The sequence below is a fragment of the Ischnura elegans genome, chromosome X (assembly GCF_921293095.1).
Source record: "Ischnura elegans chromosome X, ioIscEleg1.1, whole genome shotgun sequence".
Classification (NCBI taxonomy): domain Eukaryota; kingdom Metazoa; phylum Arthropoda; class Insecta; order Odonata; family Coenagrionidae; genus Ischnura; species Ischnura elegans.
This window is the reverse complement of record NC_060259.1, coordinates 92994962-93021375: the sequence shown is the minus strand read 5'-3', so window position 1 is coordinate 93021375 and position 26414 is coordinate 92994962. Positions and strand designations below refer to the sequence as shown.

The window sequence follows — 26414 nt, the reverse complement described above, 5'->3', positions numbered from 1 at the left end:
CGATATAAAATTCTAAACTTCGCCCATGCATAGCAACCATATCTATGACCTCTGTTTCCTGAGTGTTGTGCACATAAAAATAGCATTGGCATCAACTACAAAGCTCTTTTTATTGAAAATTATCTGAATCATATCATGTATGCCACCAGTATTCATCAGTAGTTGGCAACAAATAACCATTGTCAACTGATATTTATCACTGTAAATTCCTCAGTACTTAGGTATTCACAGTTATAAACAATGTGTCCAACAAAATGCAAAATTTACAATTAATTTTTATCATCTTGACTGTGATAAATACACATCAAAATACATAAAGGCAGAAAATATTGGACATAAGTCATCAACATCTAACAGATGTGTGCTTCTCATGGTATATGACTCAGATATCAGAAAAATCCAAAGATATGGTTTATTTTGTCAATCATGGGTGTGCATCCATGGGTTTACATAGTCAGGATTTATATCAGGCCTTCCTAGGGTGGTGGCCGGGCACATCCAACATTTCTTTATGGGTCAATGGATGGAAAACGCAGGCTGTGCTCATTCTGTTTTTTTACAGCCCATGCGCTGGCAATCACAAAATATTTCAAATGTGGAAAGCGATGGAATTTCAAGACATTGCAGCAATACAAATGGCTCACTAGGTGTGTATCAGTATTTCCCATGGAGAGAGCAAGTTCAGGAATCTGTCTCGTTTTGAATGAGTTCAATCACATGACTTTTAATTAGGTTCCTAAGAATTGCTTCCAAGAACCCTTAAAGGGCATCACAAAAAGGAAATCATATTGAAACATAGGGAGCATGCAAGCAAAAATTATAAGGAAACATTTCAAGAACACTGGATTATTTTTAATCTTGTACATAGCTGTGATTACCTTGGTCATTTTCCAGCTCATCCCCTGATGAAACACTAATTAGCTTCCTGCCAGGTAACATTGGGCTTGCAGTTGGAGATGTGTCTTGGCTTTTGCTACTAGGACTACTTGAAATGCTATCGGTGTCACTCCCAAGGCTACAGTGCATCACAGTCCCCCATGATTTGGTAATCATCTCACTCCCTGGTTTGCACTTTTCTAAATGGAAAGAAAACCAAAGGAAATGTTTACCTCAAAACATAAAATAGCACAGTAAACCAATAACAACAAGCAAATGGGTATTTATGAAATTATCTCAGGCTCCATGCCAGGCAATTGGGATGGGACGACCTACAAGCTCATCATTCCCTGAAGAAAAACAGAAACATAGTCATCCTACCTGCAGACAAAGGTAATGCCACAGTGACTACGAAAACATTTGAATGCGGTCAAAAAATTGAAGGCATTCTCTGTGAGTTTTCCTATCCAGTGCTTCCAAAAGATCCCACATACGAGGAAGATGGCTGTTTTGATAAGATAAGCAGGTATTCCCTCTGAGATAGGGTAAAGCATAATGCCACAGATGACTTCCCAATTACCTGATGCAAAGCCCAAGAGAGCTTCATAATCATGATTCATCAGGAAATTAAATAATCGTGTCTAAGTGTATAAGTATACAATAAGGAATTACAATTCCTCAAGTCACTTGACTAGAACTTTGAAGAGAAGAAAATATGTACTTGAGCTGACAGACAATTGTACACTTCAAATTTAGTGAATGAATACTAAATTTCAACAAGTACGTAAGCTATAATTTTCAATTCAGGCCCCATAATTTGAGACCTTTTTTATTTTTTTCAAGAATACAATTTAATATGTATTGGAAAATTTTCATCATGTATGAATATTATCAACAATCCAATAAACCTCCAAAAATTTTTAACCACTGGGGTAAAATGCATGAAACCTAAATCAATGGCTACGGAAGATCCCACACAATATCAACCAGTAACGTGCCTACTTGCTGTACATAAAATACTCACATCCTGTATCACAAATAAAATATATAACCATACTGACCAGCATAATATACATACTTGAGGAATAGTAAATAGGATGCTGTAAGTTTCTTATGGAGTTCATGGAGCAATTGACAATCGATTCTCTAATACTACTACAATGCTGAAAAAATAACAGAAGCCTTAAAGTTGCTGCGTAGACTACTAATAGGTGTTCGACAGTCTCCCACATAATTGGTATTAGGTAAAGGCTTTACAACACCAACAATTGACAAAAACTATTCCAAGGAGACTCTTTGAGTCAGCTGTTTCCACCTTGCATTAAACCCATTTTTAAATGTCCTCAAGGGCGCTAAATATGGATTCAAAATTTAAAATAGCTCAACTAACAGTTTTACTTTGTCTAACCTACAATACTACATTGATGGTATTAAAATCCAGTGGCGCAGCAAGGGGGCTTGGGGGATAAACCCCCCCCCCAGAGCTCATAGAAATATTTAAGTTCAATCCATGTTACTTAATTGGATTAGGATTACTTATTGAAAAGTGTTAGGATTAATCAAATATCTCTCAGAAAGCTGTAAAACTTGCCATTTTGCACTACTAATCTTAAATTTTTTCTGGAGGAGGGCCCCCGCAAATCCTGCTTACCCTGGTGGGTATGCAATACCCCCACACCCCTAAGTATTAGTTGTGCCTAAACCCCCCCCCCCAGCCTTAATTCTTAGCTGACCCCCTGTGGAAATCTATGCATAAAATCAAAACACCTGAAGTACTTCCTGGAGATCACTAGTAGGTTCTCAAGTGATATTCCTATGAGGATCAGATTGGATAAATGTAGATTATTTCACAGAGAAAAAGAAAGAATTCAAGCCTGGTAACTTCAAAATAACGGATGACAAGTCAATAATTTCTATGGAAGGGAATGATGACTACAAATATCTTGGGTTCCTGCAGGCAAAGTCAATACAGCATAAGCAAATCAAAATGGAAGCAATTTCTGAATTAAATAAAAGACTACATCCATTCTTAAAATGGAATGAAATGCACGAATCACAATCAAAGCAATCAACACTTTTGCAGTACCTCTGTTGACATTAACATTTGAGTGATTAACTGGTCGAAAACCAAAATAGTGGGCATCTATGCTTACATCATTCACAAATTTTAATTCACATCATCTAAAGGCTGTAACAGAGAGTTTAACACTACCCTGATCTTGAACACAAGAATTGTTCAATTAAATACAAGAGTAGAAATATGGGACCATCAAGAATTACATGGACGGCACCTCAATCAACCACATGTTGATAAAATTTCATCAAACAAACGGTTGTGATTGGGGGAACTTAATGGAGAAACTGAAGGTTTCATGATGGATAGATAGTGATCCATGGGGAGTTTCATCATGTGCAACCACGAATATTCTGAGATCTGTTCTCTTTCCATACCTATGTATGTACTGACTGCGAGTCACATATAGGCCTCAACAGTGGTTTAGATTGACACAAAATACAGAAATTTGGTGAATGTAGCCCCATCTCATCATAGCCACCACAAACACCTAACTAAGCTACAGGGGGTAACTACTCACATTACCTACTCACCCCTCTCAGAGCTCAGAGAATTTTTTTTACAAAAATATTTTAATGTGACAAATTTCATACCTAATATTAGGGGGATGGATGACTCACAAACAAAACATCAAATTATTCACACACCTGTAAAATTATCCATTTAGAACCATTTATTTATTTATTTTATATCATAAGTTTCCTGGGGGCGGGCCTCTGAACCTCCCACTTACCCTGGTGGGTATTCCATGCCCCCCAGACCCTCCAGTATAATTAAGTTGCTCCTAGAACCCCCCTAGCCTTAATTCATAGCTGTGCCCCTCTCACACAGCAGGGAATCCTGTCAAGGGGAGTCTGAAACCTTTGTCCGGGGACTGAACCACAGGTCTTTTCACAAGAAACCATAATTTTTACCCACTAATTGTAATTCCCCACATTTCCTGCACTGAAATTGGAGGGATCAATATGTGAGGAATAATATCTTCAGAAATTCTATGATATTTTTTTCCAAAGCAAACAATTGCGATTATTGATTGGTCAACTTTCCTTTGAAGTTTTGCATCACACATACGTACTTAGATGAAAAAGTGAACAACGTGCACAAGTTGCATAAATCATTTCCAGTTGGAGCATTAGGCAAGGACTTCAGGGTCAAAACATTGTGGACACACCCAGGGCCAGAACTAGGAGTTTTTGAGGGTTTGCAGCCCTCCCCCGCTCCCTCCCTCCCCCACCACCAAAATATAATGCATCTGGAAGCTATTTTTTAAATATGTGGTAGTTGAAATTACATACCGTGTGTTTGCTATCAAGAAGTTTTATTAATATTATTGTTTAATAATTTATAAATTAATAATTGTTGTTAAATGATTTAATTAGAAAAATGAAATAACATTTTAAATAAATTTTCAAAGGGCATAGCCGAATAAGAGGTTGAAAAGTCCCCCCTCTGGGATTTTTCCCGGACTTGGGGCATAGGATTTGGGATCAAAAAGGACTAACCTCCCCACACTTCCAGCCCGCTAGAGGCCCACCAGGGCCGGCTAGGTCGGATATTAGATTACCACTGTTTTTTTAATGTCTCGGGATAGAAAACATATTTTTCAATGCAGGTTGTAGCATTTGAGGGCTTTCTTAATGGAGCAGATGCCCAATTTTTTCACAGCATTTCAGTGACATAAGGAGAAATGGCGTCGATTTGAAAATTTCAAACGATAGTTTTCATAAAATATTTTTGAGAGAGTCACAAAGAAAAAATGTGTTTCGAAGGAGTATTTACATACCTTTCGGCTCATGTAATGAAAAAAGAATATTTAGGTGATGGAAGACCGCGAAAAAAATAAAATATGCGATTTTGGCCATTTTTGCTGTTTTTTCCACGACCTGCGCCCCATAACACCCGTTTCATATCATCTTGCACAAATTAGTCCTCTCACTAACGCTCAAGCTCATACCGATTGTAATTCCAACTACAAAATGATGCCGATATTCTGAAGTCAATCTTGCAATCGGCACATCCAATGAAAACTTTAATGAAAAGGGCGGTATGTTGATTAGAGAAAGAGGATTTCGAGATCTCGTGTTATACTTAGAAAACGATCTAAATTTCAGTGTGCTGATGGCAGCGTTCAAAGGCAAGCGAGCTCAATTGACAACTGAAGAATCGAATCGATCCAGATTCGTGACCTTAATTTAGTGAATTTCCCAAAATTAAGATTACCGTCCATGGGATTATCAAGGGAAAATATCATTTATTAGATTACAGGCTGGATAATAAAATCTTGCCAAAACAGGAACTTACTGCAAGATAGCATCTTTTCTTAATAACAGATTTGAAAACGGCTTGATTGCGATATTGATATCATTGAGGTGGTTACAAATGCAATGGAAGCAAGAGAATGCTGCGAAAAGACTTTGAGAGCAGAAGTTGAAAACAAGCGCTGGAAGCGGAGGAAAAGAGAGTTTAAAGAGTACTTATGACATTTTAGACTTTCCAGAATATTCTCTACGTGACTTTGAAATATTTTTTACTGGGAGTTATCAGCTAAAGCAGAGCCTATCATATTTAGCTCAGATTCTGGATTAAAACAATAAGCTATAAGGAAGCTATTTTCAAGAGAATGATAGGATATTGAGAGGGTCAGTGCCATCTAGACATAAAAATAAGGCGAAATATAATTGTTGTATAGAATATATAGCAAATGGGATCAAACCAGACAGTATATTACGGTATTGCTGTGATTATGCGAACGGTAATCGAATAGTAGGGCGTTGCGCTCATATGTAGCGGCAATAATTTATTATTTAGCCAATGGGCGGTACCAAGATAAAATTCCAATATCGGCCGAGATTTTATCTAGAAAATTATTGAAGGAAAATGTTATAACATGCATCACTGAAGATTCAGAGGATGACGAAAAAAATTGTTTTGTGAAAATTCACCAAAATTTCACGCTATACCAGATATTGTTCATAAGTTTTTTTTTTATGTCAACAGTAAGAAAAGTTGAAAACTTGAATATTTTGTACTCTTCATTTCAGCACTTGCCTAACATAACATGATAAAACCCCAAGGGTTTAGCGTAGGTGGGGTAGTCTCAACGATTTTTTTCAATTTGGAATATCTGACTAGTAGGTCCTCGTGAACGCTGAATAAATCTCGTACACTTCCCAATCAAATCTATTCTAAGTTTTGAAGGAGTGGGGGAAGGGGTGTGGTTGTCTAGAATTTATTTTTGCTTGAAATAGCTTACTAGGGATTTTCGAGGGTCCTGAAGCCATTTTCTGCATCCACTATCCACCACTATCCACCATATTCTGTCCCTTGTGGTTGGAATTACAATCGGTATAAGTTTGAGCGTTAGTGAGAGGACTAAATATGTGCAAGATGGTATGAAACGGGTGTTATGGGGCACAGGTCGCGGAAAAAACAGAAAAAAATGGCCAAAGTCGCATTTTTTTTTCGCGGTCTGCCACCGCCTAAATACCCTTTTTTTTCATTACATGAGCCGAAAGGTATGTAAATACTCCTTCGAAACACATTTTTGAAAAATATGCTTTCTACCCCGAGATATTTAAGAAAGAGTGGAAATCGAATTTTCGAGCTAGCCGGCCCTGGTGGGCCTCTAGCGGGCTGGAAGTGTGGGGAGGTTAGCCCTTTTTGATCCCAAATCCTATGCCCCAAGTCCGCGAAAAATCCCGGAGGGGGGACTTCTCAACCTCTTATTCGGCTATGCCCTTTGGCCGACCCTTGAAATGTGTCGCTTGGGGCACGTGCCATCTCTGCCCCTCCCCCAAATGTTGGGCCTGGACACGCCCCTCTAGTCACGGCACTTGCAAATTTTCGAATAACTTGTGATGAGGAGCACATCTGCAATGCCAATATGGACCTCTGACTTCATTCAATTCAAATTGAATTTTTATCACCAGTAAAGAAAAATAAATAGAGACAGATTTTCAACTAACTCTAATTGTGACGCAAGACAGCATAGAACGTTGCATGTATTTCTACATGCGATCTGCGAAAATTTGAGAAAAACGTAAAGATTCATTAAAATGTGATACCAAGTTCTTTGCTGTGACTAATGATTATTAGGATGAAGCACTAAATGACTTTATTACAAAGATTCCATTTTCTTACTGTAGAAAAGAAACATTTTTTTAGAAATATCACGTGCAATTTTCTTAACACCTGCTCGCGGCTATCTTTGTTGACGGGTACCAAATACACCTTCATTGCAACTGGGAGACCCAGATGCAAGACAAAACTGGCAATTTTCCACAGCAAAAAGTTTTATTTCCGACCGGTTATGCGGCTTTCACGTCTTCCTGAGCTCTCGTCCCGAGATCTGAATGATGTATATTACATCTGTCGAAAGGAAGACTTCTAACGTGAAGCATGCCAACTTTTCCTTTAAATATATAGAGTACCACCAAATTCAGCTCGTAACTACTCTTTATACAGAAGATCCGGGTTCGATTGCCACACTGCTATAATTTTTATTTGTATGGCAATAAAATATTTGAAACTCATTTTTAAATACGTTTGAAGTTGATGTACAAGAAATTTCACGTTGAATATTCAATTAAACAACTGAAAATAATTTTATGCATATTTTTATAAACGCTTTTAAAATGACCAAAAAAATTTTTATTCAAACAAAAATCAATTTTTATTCGCAATCCTATTCCTCATTGTGACCGACGCTAAGAGAATATCGATGATTCTACAGTATTGTGCACGTATTAACAACATTTAGACAACCATGAGAGATAAATAACTCCGAATGGCTCCTGGATGGAGACAAAATCTTTTGTGGGTGATTCTGAACACTAATACTATTTTTCAAGCCCTACACATTTTATATTCCGAAAGCCAATGATCGAAAAACAATAATGAGACTACTTGGAATAATGCCGACGATAGCTTTGCATTTCTTTGAAGTTTTCACTCAGCCATAAGTAATATTGTTGCAGAACAGGTTAACATTTTAAATGGCCAAAATGTTTTATCCACTCCTAATGAACGCCGATACGACGGTCTGTTTCGTCTAATAATGCTGATACAGAAACACGACCAACAGAAATTACTCGTCGCTAATGAAGGCAAATACGACGGCAAATTCCGTCCAAGATTTTTTTGACAGAAAAGGTAAATACTTGAAATACGAGCAACCATTTTGATTGCGGAGGGAACGTGCCTTCCTCACGTTGGCCAAGGTCCTCCACATCCACGGTACCCAAGGACTTCCTCTCGAGGAGCAACGTGGCGCCCTCGTGGTGCGGCTCAAAGGCGAACGGGGCCTTGAGCGCGCCCCTCACGGCGCCTCTCGGAAGCTGCTTCACAAACTCCATGTACTTCAAGCCGGGCTCATACAACTTGCTGCTCTCCTGCAATGCTTGAAACTAAAGAGAAAAACGGGTCATGTATGAAAATTTCCCAAAATTCCACTTACCACCTCAGTGGTAATAATGCTTCGATACGAGCTGCTTTCCAGCAATTCTTGAACTTAAGGATTTATAAATTGGCCTCGTAACAACATTTTCATTACCACGCCACTCTACATAATAATAACGCGACCTATGCGAATTGCAGCCTTAATTTTCATGAAGCGAGTGCTTTTGAAAATTATTCTAGAAAACAAATTGTCTTAAGAGAGTGTATTTCGGTCAAGTGGGACCCGCACACTAGCCTGAATGAAGCACCAGCCCCATTCATCCGGCCGTCATTCTGCCTGCATGGATATCCAAAAAAGAAGACTGGTTGAATATTTAAGTGCTTAATTGTTCTATAGTCTATAATTAAAACTATAATTATGAAAAAATACGGCCCTTACAAAAATTGCCGGGAATTCTTTCCTTAAATTAAATATTCTGCACATTACTCTCAGCCTTCACATTTGGAAGCGTGTGTTAACGGCTTAAGTGGCGCCAAGGGAAACAGGACGCGTGATCACGAAATGAGGAAAGGGAATAGACAAAATCTGGTTCTAGTTTTTATAAAATTACATACCTTCACATGCGTTACCCATTCAATCGCATTTTTGTCCCAATTAACAGGAGAAAACTGCAGAGTAATTCCTCAATTGGATTCTGTTCCACGAGATCTGTTCCAAGTAAGAAGCTGCGCCTGGTGTCCGGTGGTCCAAATAACCGGAATTTACTTTTTTTACACTGAAATTCACAAATGTCAACTAAAGCTTTCATCTCCTGGTATTAGTAACGCTCCCATCACCTATCGGATTGAAAATACATTGCTGCCGCTCCGTCACATGAAACTCACAGGCCGAAGCATCACCATGAAAGAGCGATCATTCGGTAGTAAGCACGATCATTGGATATCTAAATCAATTTATAGCAAGTACCAAATGGTTAATTTAAGCCAAATTGAGAGTAATATCGAATCATTTACATACGGCTATCACAATGAATAGCTCAACAGGCTACAGCCTTTCATTGCAGGGAGATTCTTTTGATGTCGTCAGATACACATTCAGCCGAACATAACGTGGGTAGAGCTTATTTACAAAACATTATGTGCATGCAATGCATTCGTAACAGGCAATTATTCCGAGTTGCTCTTTTGCTGGCTCTTCTCAAAGCTAATCTAATAGCTTCGTAAGGGCCAATTACAAGTGAACCAAAACAATTATAAAGCTAAGGCGGAAATGGAAAACGATTGCATTGAATTACTTCAATAAACAACACCCAGGCTAGAGAGGAGATAAATTCTTTAAATACGATCAATTCTTTTCATTCGTATCTAATAATTCCAATCATAGCTGAAAAAAATCTTATATCCAGATATTTACTTCAAATATTCACATGAAAATAGCGTAGGGTAAGAGATATACTGATGAAAATCCAGAGTACAATTTTTTTAAATGGAAAGCTTATTAGTGGCACTGAATGGCCAATGTGCGCATTTTTAAAAATTGTTAAACTGGTGCCTCGTTGATAACATTTCTTACGTCAGTTTGAGGCCAATGTGTTCATCCCATTCCATGGAAAATGCCACATCCCATCCAGCACCAAAAAAGAGAGGTTTATTAAGCGAGGTGAACAAGTATTTGACACCTAAAAACAAAAGAATTATTAGATATTTTCTTGGTAACATATAGCTTAGCGGTGTGAAGTTTTCCACCACCTCGTCAAACTGATATGCATATTCATTCTCCTAGACGGACTTAAGACTTTTTGCTCTAGTATATTTGCAATCTCTCGTTACAGAGAGCATTTTTCTTTGATATTCACTCCTAAGTTAGACAAAAACTCCCAATGCCAATGTGTTTCGCAATAATGCATTGAGGTCACGATGGATGGGATGCAACTTATCCTCGTCGACCACTTCCCCCAACGTGACTTCCCATCGAGGCACGCAATGCTCAATTTTCAACAGGATTTCAATTCATGGAGATTTTAAATATTTCATATGATTGTCAAGGAGAGTAAATTTATGTAGAATCCATGAGCATGACAGTTAATACTATTCATGCTTAAGTCAGCGCAGTCCCACATTTCCTATTCGCTTAAATATTCCCGTTTCATTTGTCATTGCAAAAGGATTATTCTCACAAATTGTGCATTTCGCAAACATATAACATTCACCACCATACATGCAATCGCTTTCAACAAGGTCTCACCTGAATAGGAATGGGAGAGATTAAATTATGTTGGAGTTGAAAGTAGTTGACGGTAACTGCCTTAATTGTCTGGTCACTCTTGATTATCAATTCGCGAACTTCATGGAGGATCTCTTCCTTCACTTTCTGCACCTTCAAGTGATGATCATTCGTTTCAGCGACCGCTGCTCTGTACACCGACTCCGATTCCAAGGCCTAAATAGGTAAAAAAGACGAAATAAACATTAACGATTGAAGGCTGCTAAAGGATTACTAGATTGAAGGAACCTCGAGGCTTGCTGGAGGAAATGAGCGGCCGACGACCCGCACCCGAAAGTGCAAACTAAAAAAGAGTGAAAATTCCACTAAGGAAAATCATTGCCTCGGAGGGGATTCGATCCCGGGTCTCCCAAATCCCAAAAAAAAATTCGAACAAAACTCCTGAAGAAAGAAAGAGAAGATACTTTGGTCGATTTATTTGATGAAGAACTTGCGCAAATTCGAGAGGCCCGGGTTCGAGTCCCGATCAAGGCAAATGATTTTTCCTCTATGTAATTATGACACCCTATGTTTGGCCAATATGAAAACATGCATCAATGGGAACGGGCAATATGGTCAATGAAATGGCGAAAGAGTGGAAGGAGGAGAGGGAGAGCACATTATCCGAAAAGAAGCGCGCCTCGAAAGCTCGCACATCTTTCTGGCGACTGGAGTGGCCATTTCATACTCCGTAGGTTCCTTGCCTGCATTGTTGGAGAAACACAAAAATATTTCATCGCTTCTCCAAAAGTCGTTAATGTCGATTTGTTCAACACCGACGAGACTCCAAAAAAGGGACAAAGTCGCCTCTCTACGCATTCTTTTATACCTTCCACCATCTGCCGATTTACATAATCAAAGACGAGCGCCCTCGTAGGAGCACACGCAGTTAGTGCTTTGTGGGCGTGGGAGGAGGGAGTGGTCAGCGGGTAGGGGACGGGAATGGCCTGCCGCTCTTATATCCGCGACGCTGCGTGGGCGTTGGAATATTTTCATCGCGGTCGCGCACTCAAATTTGACATTTTGTGGCTTAACGGTGGCAGGTACGTCAAAAAGCATGCAATATTTGCCTTCACTGATAGTAACTCGGCAGAAATATATCGGCAATGGCCATAAAATATTAAAATTTCGGACTCGTAGCCTCCCCCCCATATATGGTATTTCAGCGAGGGTCAGAGGTTCACATAAAGGTCTCAAATTTTTAGGCCTTATTTTCGATCAGTCCCACATCTTTTTTCACTGGGCCAGATGGATTTGAAAAAATCGATTTTTCCGATCCACCCTAGTGCACAGCCTCCACAAAGCAGTCGAACAAAGGTCATTTCTGTGCAAGAGAATAAAGGTACCGAGAAGAGGGAAAAAGGAGGGGCCTGCTCTCTTTCCGAAGGAGTGCGCTTCAGCATCCTCATACTTTCTACCATTAAGTTGGCTCAATGTTATCTCCATACTTGCTACTTCCTAATTTCCGCAAGGCTACGAATGCTTTTAAGATAACTTTTGGAATATTACGCGTCATTACTGTTAAAGGTTTTTAATTACCTAAATTAGTCACCGCGGATAATTCACTGTCCTTGAAATATAGATGCCGGGGAAGAAAATAGACTGGCATTAAGGGTTAGATTAAGGGGATAGCAAGACTAATGGAAGTTAGGCAGCATTGTGGCATTACAGGCGGGCCAATATGATATAATGGCTCGTTTTCGTTGAAATGTGTTCACCGAATAAACAGAGATTTTGTTATTAATTGGGAAACTCACCCCAAAATTTTGCGTTCCCATCATATTGTGTAGTTTAATCATTGCAAGTTAAACAAAATATAGATGTAAAATTGAAGAAAAACGACGATTTTATTCATTAAATATCCCGAATCTCATTTCCGAAATAGGTACCCTTTTTAGAGAATTGGTGTTTGTGAATTTACGATCTATCAAGGTAAATATAAATTACTTGAGCTATCATATGGGTTGTTCCAACGTTTCTATATATGTTCATAAAATTCCGAGGTGGTGCAGTGGCAATATGGACGCCACGCGCTCATATCATTCACGGAATCATTCATGCAAATTAAAACATGCTCTAAATTTCATTCGAATGACGGAAATTTCCGTTTCACACGGTGAATGATGGTCATTCGCAAGATCTTTCTAATGAAAATTCAACGGTCTTTAGCACGACTACAAATACTCCTTTGGAGGGGACAGGTTCGCTTCGTACCCCTTTCCTTATATGGACAACTGAGGGAACTACAATTCGCGAATCTGAGCATTCATTTGGCCCCACTGCAGAGTGGAACCTCAGTGAGGGGAGGCGATCGCGCCAGCAACCAAGGGGTCTATTCTGTGACTCGAAGCGCGGTGGCTTTCTGGCGAAAAGATGCTTCATTTAACTACTGGCTCCCACTGGTATTCTCTGATGTGGAAAGCTCCGGTGAAAGAGCTATCAGAAGCTACCGGTAGCTTATTTGGCTACAATCCGTATACTCTAGGGGTCATGAAGCTAATGCCGTAGCTTTACACTCGTTACCACGCGTGGCCACGATAGCTTCACGTAACGCGCCCTCGGGATCCGACGCTTCCGCTAGCTATTATAAAAATACATAGAGAATTCCCGTGAAACAAGTGGCGAATGTCGCTAGTCTTCATAACGAAGTCGTGGGAATGAGTGATATATTTCATGACAAAACATGCATGTTTCGGAGTGAACTATCGACCGCGTTAACTTGTTTATGTCATTATTAGGGGAAGCTTAATGGAGAATGCCGTTTTCCATCATTTCATCTCACGTGAAATGATATTTTGCATAAAGTTACTCGTGAAAAAACAAAACTCAGTTTCTGTGATTATTATTGTTGTTGCTAGAGACATTGTGCGTTGTTGTGACGGTACAAATTGAAGACGTTCAAGGGATTACCTACCACTGCGAATATGTCCACTGCACAGGGATGGATGTCTTTTTGAGCGAGTGTCTATACTTCTATGGCTAACTTTCCCGTGCACTTTCAAGTACGATCTTTTTAATGCGATCCTTGTTGTGAAAGATTGTGTGAAGAGAGTTTAGTGGTTCATAGATGCAGACCGTTGAAGAGGTGGATGTTATTTTGTTTTCTAATGCAATGTAAGGTTTCATGATTGCTATCAATAAAATTTCCTCCTAAAATAAATGAATGTGTTTATTATCTCATTCTACTTTCGTTTGTATGTCTATGGCCTTATAAATGCATGTAATTTCATTTGCAGTGGTAAATATTGTGTATTTGGTTTGAATATTGAAGAACATTCGTAGGATGGATATTCCTGAAGTCCACAGAGGAAGTCAGCACAAAAACAAGGATAGTACATGACTTTCATATTGAGAGAAAAGCGCTAGATGTGATGGAGGAATTACGGGGGATGGTCTATCATTATGATGGTCAAGTTATCATGAATCGCTCTCTTTCGTGTAGCTAAGTTGCTAGATGAGTTGCCAAAATAAGTTGAAATCTCAGACTTAATGTCTCACCACCCAATTTCTGTTGCAGTTACTCATGAGTTCATGGTTGGCTGTTGGCTTATAATACTGACTCATTAAACCATTTGAATTTTCTTTAACCGTCGTGAGAATGGCACGCCATTAGAGGATTGTCGCAATATCATTTTAAGCATATTGTGAGCAATAAATGATTGCTTTGGCCAGTATGAGCGAAATAACGTATTTTTCAAAAATACTTTTCTCTAACTTCCTATTCACTTTTTTCGAGATATCTCCGAAATAATATTACTTATAGTATGCACGTGTTATGTAACGCCTATATTTAAAAGTGGAGACAAGGAACAGCCATCTAATTACAGGCCGATATCTTTAACGTCCATCTCTTGCAAAGTCCTTGAACACATCGTAGTCAGCTCGGTAATGAAACACCTAGACGCGCAAAACTTATTAATGGGAAATCAACATGGATTCAGGAAAAGCAGATCGTGCGAAACTCAGTTAGCGCTTTTCGCCCACGATATTTTAGTCTCCGGGGAAGACAACATTCCAGTAGACGCGATTTTTCTTGATTTCAAAAAGGCATTTGATAAAGTACCCCACGGAAAGTTAATATTAAAACTGAAATCTTATGGTCTAGACGAAGATGTCATTTCCTGGATTAGAGAATTTTTGAGCGACCGCGTCCAAAGAGTAGTAATAGACGGTGCAGTCTCCAATGAGGTTAGAGTGACTTCTGGCGTTCCTCAGGGTAGTGTCATTGGCCCACTCCTATTCCTTCTTTATATAAACGACATTGGCGAAGTAGTGCAGAGTAAGTTACGATTATTTGCAGACGACGCTGTAGTTTACAGAGAAATTCGTTCCAGCAAAGATATAGATGAACTAACGAATGACCTTGCTGCTATCCAAGCTTGGTGCGATGCTTGGCAGTTAGAATTAAATTTGGAAAAATGCGTCGTAATGAATTTCTGGAAGAAGAATAACTCCCTACAGCGTAACTATGTCATTCGGGGCGCGCAATTAAAGGCAGTTGAATCTGTGAAATATCTAGGGGTTAGACTCAATAATGATCTATCGTGGAATAAACATATTCGAGAAATAACCGGTCAAGCTAATCGTAAAATGGGTTTTGTTAAAAGAATATTAGGAAAGTGCGACGACAAAGTGAGAGAAATTAGCTACTTTTCCCTCGTTAGACCACATTTGGAATACGCTGCCAGTGTTTGGGACCCTCATGAAAAAGGCTTAATAACAGAGTTAGAACGCGTGCAAAGAAGAGCTGCCAGGTATGTGAAAGGTCGTTACGATAGTCTTGTTAGTGTAACTGACCTCTTACATAAACTCGGATGGGAATCTCTGTCGGACCGTAGATTGAAAAATAGACTAAACCTTTTAGATAAATTCAAGAGCAGTGTCTTTTCTGACGAAGTTAACCATATCTTGCGGACGCCAACGTATTACGGAAGATCAGATCATATAAATAAAATAAGAGAGATAGATTGCAGAACAGACAGATTCCGAATGTCATTTTTTCCACGATCAATAAGAGATTATAACGGCAGCAATAGAACGCGTAAATAGATTGCATGACTTGTAGTGTAGCCTACTAACCTATGTAAAACTTACTGCATGTTTCTGAATTTCTATTCTATATTCTATTTCTAACAGCATATAGTAGTATAGTTTGTTATTATACGGGACGTTTCTTGGACGGTGTGGTGTGCATGTGGGAGTCCAAATGCATGCTGCATGCTGGTGATTGATCACCCCCTGCCAAACACCCTAGCGGTGGCTCGCAGGGTAATTTGTAGATGTAGATGTAGATGTGTATTTGTGGTCCTTCGCTGTGCAAAAAGAAACAATCTCTGCTTAGAAACAGTCGGTCGTAAATATGTTTAGCATGAAATACGTTGAAGCATAAGGAGTGATGGGTCGTGCATAGTAGAAGTATGGGCGAAAAATTCTCGGGTATTAGCATGACAGTTTTATTGCATGGCTTTTATATGTTTGCGGTTCAATTGTATTTTCCCTTCAATATATTTACATGACGTAGTGGTTATGACAACCATTCGCGATATTAACTAATACCACATCGATCGAAATTATTGAATTGGTGTATGCCGCATAGCCTGATATAACTATTTCTACGGATTTCTATAGCAATGAAAACTAAAGGCAATCAGCATTTCGTAGTTTAAAAAGCATATTAATTTCATCTTGAAGCAAAGGCCACCCGAGAACAACTGCATCATGATTTTCCGCAGGGAACACGATGAATCGAGCGATTATATTGGTTCTAAAAGTAAAAACCGAATCTGCACTAAATATTTCTCACACCCCATATCCGGCCTGAGATATCTACCCAGAAATTCTCTGTCTGAATTGGCTACCCCCACTTAGAGAATACGGTTGGTAGCCAATTCTGGTAACTAGTTCGATGATACCACAACGGGTCCTTCGGGTTTGCCTCTTTCTCACGTTGCGCTTGCAGCGCCCTCATAGAACAGAGTATCGAGACACTCAGCAGCCTCATTCGTCTTTATTAGGCGTCCAGTTTCTTACACTCATTTTTTTGGGAAATAACTCCACACTGACCAGCCTAGCGGGGTCACCCTCCGAAAATACTCACTGGGCCAGAATTTTGTTGCACTCAACGGCCAGCAACTTTCGATCGATGCGTAGCGTCGTAAGCATTGACCTCATCAAGTTTCCACCGAAGTAAATGAGAAAGGGACATACAGGACCCGTACAAGTTTTATTTATGGTGCGTTTTTCAATCGTTTTTTAATCATTACAATCATAAATGTCAACAGAGCGCCGATGAACACACAGCGATCAATATATTTTGTATAGTATTTGCAGTCGCAAGGAACAACAGTGTAACGTTATGAATTCGATAGATTTTGCCACGAACAGCCCTAATTTTAGTTTGCTCACCGTGGCATTCGTATTGCTTCACCATCAGCATCGCGGGTTACGACATACGCAAGCCCAATGCAATGCGTAGGGTGACAGCACTTTTAGTATCTGATTGGGGTATCCTCCACATGGATACAATTGTGCCATATCCGTGGCGTAAGCGACAGGCATGATACCGAGATAGTCGCTTTTCTCACGAGTACTTTGTTGAGGTATTTGATGGAGGAGAGCGCACCTTGTGCACGGCATCGGATTCCATGGCGTGACCCTTGGAGTCCGTCGGCTCCACTTCATCCTCGGAGGGTGGCGCGGCCAACAGCTCCCTGTGGCACTGCACGTAGGCGCTCCTCGCTTTCCGCAGCCCTGCGATGGCTTCGTTCATCCTCTTTCTCTCCTTCGTCCAGATCTCCTTCAGGTGCTTCCTCGCTCTCTCCAACTCGCTTCGCCTCAGGGACAGCGGCTGCACGATTAAAAGAGCACCCCATTCAACATGCATAACTTACGGCCAATTCAACAGAAGCGCATTTCACGTTGGACCTTTAAATTTATTCATCTAATTCCCATACCAGGAAAATCCACGAAAATTAGCATTTTATGTCGCCAATTTTTTTTCCCGAAACCATTTTTTTTTAAATCATATGTAATCTTTCCACATCGTTTAAAATCAATAATTATTTCACTTGGCTTACATAATCTTTCGTGTAGGTAAGTTGCAAGATTAGTTGCCAAAATAGGGGAAATCTCAGATTTAATGTTTCACCCAATTTGTGTAGTAGTTACTCATGAGAATGGCCTGAATAATACTATTCAAGTTATATTGAAATGGTCGTGGGGTTTTCATTATTATGTATATTCACTTATTATTTTTAGCAAAGTTGAACACTATGAGTTTCTCATAATAACACTAATTCCACGCGTTGTATGACGCATAACGACAAGAAATGGAAGCATTCCCGCCAGGAGTACATGAAGGAGGAGGCTCATCTCATTGCTATGTGAAGCCACGATCCCTCCCCTGCACTGTTGCCCTCATGAGCACATCCAATGGACACCTACCTCGAGGAATTGGTTGCCGAGGAGAAGGCCACATGTGACTTGACAGGATCTACTGTTTTCTAAGTCATGGTCCAATGCAGTGCAGTATAGGGACTGAAGAGGTAGATGTTCCTGAAATAAAATTGCATATTCATTACAATGACTAGAGAGAGAGATTAGAGGGCGATATCAAATACTCTGGGTGATTGTGTGTGCCCACCAGGGGCGGATCTAGGATTTCTTTCTGGAGGGGGCACAAGCAAGGCCGTATCCAGGATTTTGTTCTGGGGGGCACAAGGATACCTCGTAACACAATACGAGCGCAATGATAATGGGATCGTATTAAAAATCTTGCATATTTTAAAGAGTCTGGGGGGGCACGTGCCCCGTGCCCCCCCCCCCCCCTAGATCCGCCTATGGAGCCCACAATTTGTTTTAACAGATGCGTTTCATTTTGCTACCAACTGACCGGAAATGGAAAAAAAATATAGCCTACAGGTCAAAAATAAAAATAGATAGCGATATATTTCTGGCCATTAAAATTAATATTTTATCAAAGGTAAGCAAAATAATGTAAAAAACATGTTTTTCGATTACAATCGACGCATCAACAACCACATATGAAATGATAAAAGATAATGCAAGAAGGGGGTGAAGAGTTATTTTACAAGTTTCAGCTACACAACAGATACACTCCAATATGACATAATCGAAGGGGAAAACATTGACTTGAGAGAACTCCTCAACCTGTAAAGCGTTGAAGGAGCGAGCATCCGGTTGAAGGGAGTGCATGACCAACCTCTTCCGTCAGCGAAGGCCGAATGGTGCGGCACAGCTCCACCATGCTCTTGGTGAATTCCAGCTCCGCGTGCACCCTCTTCTCCACGTACATCATGATGTCCTTGATGTATTTGGACCACAGCTTGGCGCGGTGCAGAGCGTACTCCACTCCCCGCTCCAAGTTGAGAAGGATGGAGTCCATCTGCTGCCATCCCGGCCGCGCCTCCTCAACCCCCCGGCCGCCCGCCTCCTCCGCATCCGATGCGATGTTCTCGCAAGACTGCAATCAATCACACACTCCCAATCAACACACTCAATTCATCCGCAATGCCTCACAAATTATCTACGGAAAATCGTAGACATTTCCTTCCTCATAGGAATTTTATCCCTCTCTGTAGAAACATTAAATCATGGTTTCGAAAGTTGGCCGAACTAGACGTGTGAATGCATGTCCTGACAATAATTTACGTGGTTCCGAACGTTGCCAATTTACGATGGTTAGGCGCTGGGAGATCGGAAAAGGAAGTGACAAGAGGAAGACGAAAAGTTCGTGAAGCTCTCTTCGCTCTATTTTTTCATGGATTTGTCCTTGAATATGGGCGGATGAAAAATTATTCGGTAAATACACGTTGAACACAGTAATATCTTGCCCCTGCATACCTCCACAGCTTTGCTAACCGTCAATTTCTCGTTCACTTTAGATGCCAGCACTAGAGGGCAGCACATCGCCGTGTGAATATACGATAGTTCCAACGATTGCTGGAACGATCGTAATCTGAACGAGGCATAGTGGGCCCAGGTCGCTTCCTTAGCGGCGAGGGTTTTTCCCGTCCCGCCCTTCCATCCCTATCCCCACCCTGGAGGCGTCGTTGGGCTCCTATCGCGGCGGCGCACAGTGGTCCCAAATCGAAAAAAGCTGGCCAAAAGTCATTTTTTTCGACTTTTTATGAGGAAGTTTTGAATTATGTATTCGGATTCTACAGGATGTGGCCTATAATATTTCGTACCTGATAGGTCTGTGTGATTATTATGTTGACCTGTGTAACCCGTCAAACATGGGCATATTCAGCCTAAAACGTCCGAGGCGTAGAAATAGTCGATTTTAGGGTAATTCAACTTAATAAATTACTATTTTAATTTCAAGGGATTCATTTGTCAATTTTTATACGGTAAGTATTCATATTTTTTTACAATATTATAGTATTTTTTGTTCGTTTCAGAATTTATTATAACAATATTTAATTATTTATAATGATAGCTATTTTTGAGCCTATTTTTAGTCAAATGTGTCGATATAGTTTTGTGCCCCTCCGTGCCCCTCGAAGATTCCTATGCTGAATCCTTAGAAAGAGTATATAAAACAAGATGGAGAAAAGAAATCTTGCCTATACTTGCCTATCCGACATCTAGAGGGTTTTAACCCTTTCACTGCTGTGGACGTACCTAGTACGTCCGCACGGTAGACTGCGGTGGACGTACTTTTTCTTCCTCCCTGTCATGCGGTCAGCACTTTCGCCGAAGCACTTCGAAGGGACCCACTAATCCAGGACCCCTTCCTCGATGAACTCACCAACGCAGGGCCGTCTCATCGGCCCTACCAGCGGGGGCCCTACCTCCGGAAAAGTGACCGCTCTGATTACAATTTGAAAATCAATCAATAAATCCGATCATCACAAAATGATTGTTTTCATCGCACACCTGCCAATCAAGCAATCGAGTACGTCTTTGAACCGTGTTTCTGCGATGAAAAATAACGATTTTGTTAACTTTGATATAATGGCAGTTTTCCAGTGGTCCGCAGCCACGTTTTGTTGCAAAGTTAACAAAATCGTTATTTTTCATCGCAGAAACACGGTTCAAAGACGTACTTGATTGCTTGATTGGCAGGAGTGCAATGAAAACAATCATTTTGTGATGATCGGATTGATTGATTGATTTTCAAATTTTAGTCAGAGCGGTCACTTTTCCGGAGGTAGGGCCCCCGCTGGTAGGGCCGATGAGACGGTCCTGCGAGGGTGAGTTCGTCGAGGATAGGGTCGCCGATTAGCGACCCTTCGGAGGGTGTACCACACCCATCCCGGAGGTACCTGCTCCATGGGCCAGGAAACGCATTTTAACATTTTCGCCGCATGTGAGGAGAAGGTTTCCGGAGATTGAACAGCAGTGAAAGGGTTAAGTTGAGCGGTGCACCGCTCCGCTGAGGGCGGCTGGCCGGCGGCCGGCGCTGCGGGAGACAGTGGCATTATCGCTCAAATATTCCTGTATCGGTGGTCAAACTTGCATGGTGTATACTTAGCATAATTCTACATCCTGTACGATTACATACATCAAGTGCTTCGTGCCTATCGTATGCGCACTTCTTGTTTGTGCACTCACCTTCAAATATTCATGAAACCAATGAGAGCGGGTTTTCATGCTCTTAATAGGAAACATTATGAGTGATCAAAAGCGCCTACGAGAATTTAACTTACTTTATGCGCCTACTTTATGCGAGAACCTTAAAGTAACCACAAGATGCTTTTCTCTGCAAAACCTTCCTCGTATTTTTATAGAGAAGAGATTCCTTACATGCCGTACAGTGTTGCCAGCACGTTATTCCGAAATAAGGTCTTGGCGCTAAGAGAAATAAATGCTCCCTAATGCCAAGAATTGTTCACAGGATCATTTCAACAGCCCATAGACGTAGATAGGATTGAATTCGGAGGGAAAAATTCGTCTAAACCCACCAATGGAGCGTGCATCTTGCAAGTGCATTTTTAATGATAATGGAATGAGGATGACGGCCTCCCTCACCAGAGCCATTGCATGGATGTGATGAATATTTCCCACTCAGTTTTATTTAATGATTTTCTTAGTAAACAAGTGCTGTGCTCCGAACTGTGCTAACACGGCTAACTCGAGAAACTTCTCCTGTCCAGATAATTAAAGCACTTGGTTTGCCAATGTTTGGCATTCAAATTTCAGTATGCACTGGAAACTCAGAGGCAAGTCTATATAAGCTTTTATATATTTTATTCAATGTCAACTCATAATTTCCGGTTTATTATTGGTTAAAAATAGACAACTTTTAGAAATCACATTCATCGTTTCAGCCGTAAATACTAGATACTGTTAAATTTGAATTATGGGTGCCGCAAATTTTATCGTACCTTGCGGTGTACAATAAAAATACAGAGAGAAAAGAATATTAATAAGCGAAGAAGGAGGAATATGTCGTGGAATATTTGAAAACAAGATTTCCACTGAATGAAATCAAGCATGCGAAAAATATTCTGACGCGTTTTGCGCGAAGAATGTTTTCTCGAAATACCTGAGAAAGTGGAATCAAAGCTCGAGGACAGATGAGCATTTCAAAGAGACGTTCAAAAGCTGGTTGCAGAAGGAAATAAAAATTCCCTCCACAAGTAATTCAATATCTCCCTCTCGCATCTAGTGAGTGCAAATGATTACCGTGTATGCACAGTCGGCGAATATATGCAGTGTATAAAAATAATCACTCATTAATCTCAGTCATCATATTTTTTAAAGTGGAGTTTTAATTCAGGATTTCATTTCAGACAAGATGAAACTACGTGTAAATATAAAATTATAATCAATAAGTAAGAACTATTGGACCCGTTTCCATAATTTTGAAAAATCTACGAACAAATGCTTTATGTGTATGAAATGTAATTATTAATGTGATTTGCAATTTTCACGACAGGTATCTATGAAATACTTGTCCATAGACTTACAGTGATATTAAAATCTCTATCCTGCGGCAATGGGATAAATAATGAAGACTTCAGCCAGTATTGCATTGAAATAGCTGAGCTGTACATCGATTATGGTTGGTATTATATGCTGCTCATGGTACATAAAGTGCTGATACATGGAACAGCAATTTCCAAAGAATCCTTTCTTACAATTGAAGTTTTAACGAAGGAAGCATTGGAGGCCAGGAACATAGACATGAGGAAATTCCGAGTGCAACATACAAGAAAATACTCAATAATGTTAAATTATGAAGATATCTTTCGAAGGCTCCTTTAAATAACTGAATCATACATTTTAATTACATCAGGAGTTACAAAAAACGAGGTCAGCCTATCAGGTGAGGTGAAAATTTGCTAATTTTAAGTGATTCGCAGAGCGACAATGAGTCCGATGGGGTGACATCAGACGACGATTCTTTTAAAATTCGTTTTTTGTGATACATGAAAGCGATTTTATTGCCATTAGAACATTATTTTCCTCAATTTTCTTAATATCAGTCATTTTATTTCATCTAATGTGACTTACCAAATACATGGAAACCAAAAATGAGTGAGTGTGAGTATTTTTTTCCGATTTTGGTCTCTCACCGACTATGCTGATGGTCGCGGGTTCGAATCTCACCAATTTCATGTCGTAAATTCTATAATGGGTTGTAACAACAATTTTTACATCTTTTGCCTTAAAATTATGCTATTTTAAGCTCTCCATGAACACCAAGTTATCGCCAATCGCAATGACATCTACATCGAGATTTTCTAAAAATTGTTTAAATAATAACAGCTCAAAAAATGCTAAAGTGAAGAGATATCGTAAAAATAATGCCAAAACCAGATTCAGACGATCAAAATCAGTAAGGGACATCCACTTTTGTTGCTATTTTAGGTAAAATTACGACGTTATTAATTTTGGCCAGCTTTTTTCGATTTGGGACCACTGTGCGGCGCTTCCATCCTTTTTCCTTCCCTTGCACTCCCCTCCCCGGGTGCGCGGGCGTATCAGTTAAGTTATTGGGTCCCGGTCCTGGTGTGTTGTAACCCTCAGGGGACCCCCCTTGGGTCCTGATCACTGCCTCACAAATTATATCTCTGGCGATTTTCCATGTTTCGGGTGCACGGTGTGCATTATTGACGTTTTGACGATGGTGTTGCCCAGGGATGGCAACGAAACGAAAATGTTTCGTTTCAAACCCGAGGGAAACGAAAATACGAGACCTAGGTTTAGTTTCGTTCCTGCATGAAATTAAAATCACCAAGGAGCTTAGTTTTGACCCGGGACGAAACTTTACTCCCGAGGACGAAACTAAATGAAACGAAACTTCGCTGCTCTTAGCTAAGATTTGATCCCAGAAGTTGAGTGGAGGAGGGAAAAAGGAAATATTTTTGACCCATTTCATGACAAAATATAGAGAGGTCGAAAAATCGAGCTTAAAAATCGACTCATCTTCGTCGTAATGCGATTGCGTATTGCATCCAATCGTGACGTCATTGTAGTGCATTTACCATTTTGTAACAACAGGAGCATATGAACGGCTTGGTAGCCTAGGAGTGTTGTAGCACAAGGAAAAAGAGCGCTTCGTTATATTTTCCTCTTATAAATTTCACCGTTGATGGAACCTTGAAGAAGTTTTAGTAATCCTACATTATTTTAGATTCAGAAATATTAGTGAAACCTAATTTGAATGCAACCTAACGTTATGTGCTAAGAAAATAATGATATTTGTATTACATAAATGTCTTAACCTCAGCTCGATACGGGATAAGAAGAATGTCGAAATGAAATTTTCAATGAGTTTCCTCTTATTGCTCCTCATATTAGAAATCCAGATATTGAAACGTTAATTACATTACACTGAAAAATAATGCGTTTACAGCAAATATGGGAATCGTCGTGATGTTATTTGCTAACCTTTTCATGGTGAGGGTTGTGATGGCACATACTACTAGTGGATTCTTATGTTTAACCTTTAAATTTTTGTAATACTTATATTATTTATATTGAATTTTTATTAGCAAAATTGAGATAGCTTCCCTTGATCCAAGTTTGCCATTTAAGCTATACAAGACCATTCCCGATACCTATGTAAACCAGAATTATTTGATTTAATCATGACACTTAATTGAATTTAATTTAATAACTAAGCTTAATTTAATGTAATTATGATAACTAATTTAATTTAATTAAGCTATTTAGGGTTTGTTTTTTGATTTCTTGTTCTGGGACCAGAAGTATCTTTCATTCGCCATTCCTTCAGCAAAATCCGTTAATGATCCCTATAATACGATTTTATATTAGGCTTTATATCAATAAAATTAAAATTGCTCTCACAGGATTTTTGCTGCAATAACTCAAAACCGATTGATTGATCGAGTTCTCGCCGTACTATTACACAAACCACACACGTATTTACGCGCAGTTTACTAAGGAACGATATCCACGAATGACAACGGCAGCACACCATTGATTCCCACACCGAAAATTGAACCTAAACTACGACTAGATTCCTCAATGCCAGGGTCTACCCGTTGGTTGCCATAATCCGAATTATAATCCAATTATGGTTACGTAAACAGCCAATCACAATAATCAACGCAAAACGATTTTTTTAAATCCGGTGCCATCTTGTATTTGTAGTAACATGACCCCTGCATGCCATTTTGGGTTCACCTTTCTCGTGTTTGTGGTCAAAATATGAATTCCCCATGCATCTAATGGCGGTTGACAGAACCTCTACATCAGTCAACCACACTTCGAACTCGGTGCGAAGGTCGAAACTAAGCCGTTCGAAGGTGAAGCACGTGGTCCTTCCGGTGCGAAACATTATCTCAGTTTCGTTTCATCCCGGAGGTTTAGTTTAGTTTCGACCCGAAGTAGTTCTGACTCCGGTTTCGTTCACACTCTTGAGTATAACTCCCCTGGTTGAAATCCATTTAGTTTCGTTTCTACATTTCGCTCCCGGAAACGAAACTATTGAAATTTTACTGCATTTGACTTTCGCTAAGTTTCGATTGCCATCCCTGGTGTCGCCAGAGCTTCTCGTGGCGTCGTCAGATCGAAGGAGCTGAAACTGTGGTCAACGACAATTCAGGACGCGGTGTAACGGAAAAAATGGAAAATCATCTATCACTCGGAAACCTGAAAAGCAGCATAATTATGTGACGGTTTGGTCTACTATTGAATTTAATTGTTGAGTACAGCCAATGCTCTGCTAAATTTAATCACTATCTCTGGGCCTAACAACAAAAACTTAAGGAGAAAATAATAAAAACTGACAATACAACTAAACGGATGATGAAAATACAAATGATTCTTTATAAATAAACAAGAAAGTATCATAGGGGAAGTTGAAACATAAATAGGCATTAATGATCTGCAAAATGCAATTTAAAACAAAAAAAAATGAATTTAAGCTACTTTCACGTGCGGGTTGAATAAAATCTCTTACATTGAGAAAAAAGTAGACAGTGGGCATTTGAATAAGGACTCTACGTTATTTTGAAAATAAAATATAAATATCCTCTCGCAGCCATCAAATTTTTTTGGCCGTTTGTAATGTCTTCAGGTCACGTTTGTTTCACCAAATGCGGATTCCAACCAAATGAAGAGTGGAGGCACTCAGAATGCAACCTCCTACCCATCGCAAGGTTGTGAAAAGTGACCACAGCACCGTAACTGAATGAGAACCCAGTGGTATACGTCACCTTTGTTTTGCTATTCACAGGCCCTGGGACAGCTGTTGGGACTTGGACTTCAATATCTCCCATCAAGTATTCAGAAACCCTGAAAAATGGACACAAACTTCCATCAGCCAAGAAATTACAAGATTGACCTATGAATACAAGCAAATGG

The 26414-nt window shown here is 39.8% G+C and overlaps 1 protein-coding gene across 1 annotated transcript in view; it reads right to left on the bottom strand.

Annotated features, from left to right (window-relative positions):
• Positions 1-26414, bottom strand: part of LOC124170735 (rho GTPase-activating protein 45-like) — a 111286-nt gene that overhangs the window by 29707 nt on the left and 55165 nt on the right. The window contains exons 5-11 of the mRNA XM_046549633.1: positions 26267-26345; positions 18832-19092; positions 18054-18164; positions 17233-17457; positions 10593-10787; positions 8151-8355; positions 879-1076 (exon numbers count right to left, since the gene is read on the bottom strand). Of these exons, the coding sequence (XP_046405589.1) occupies positions 879-1076; positions 8151-8355; positions 10593-10787; positions 17233-17457; positions 18054-18164; positions 18832-19092; positions 26267-26345 (1274 nt within the window). The remainder of the gene's footprint in view (positions 1-878; positions 1077-8150; positions 8356-10592; positions 10788-17232; positions 17458-18053; positions 18165-18831; positions 19093-26266; positions 26346-26414) is intronic.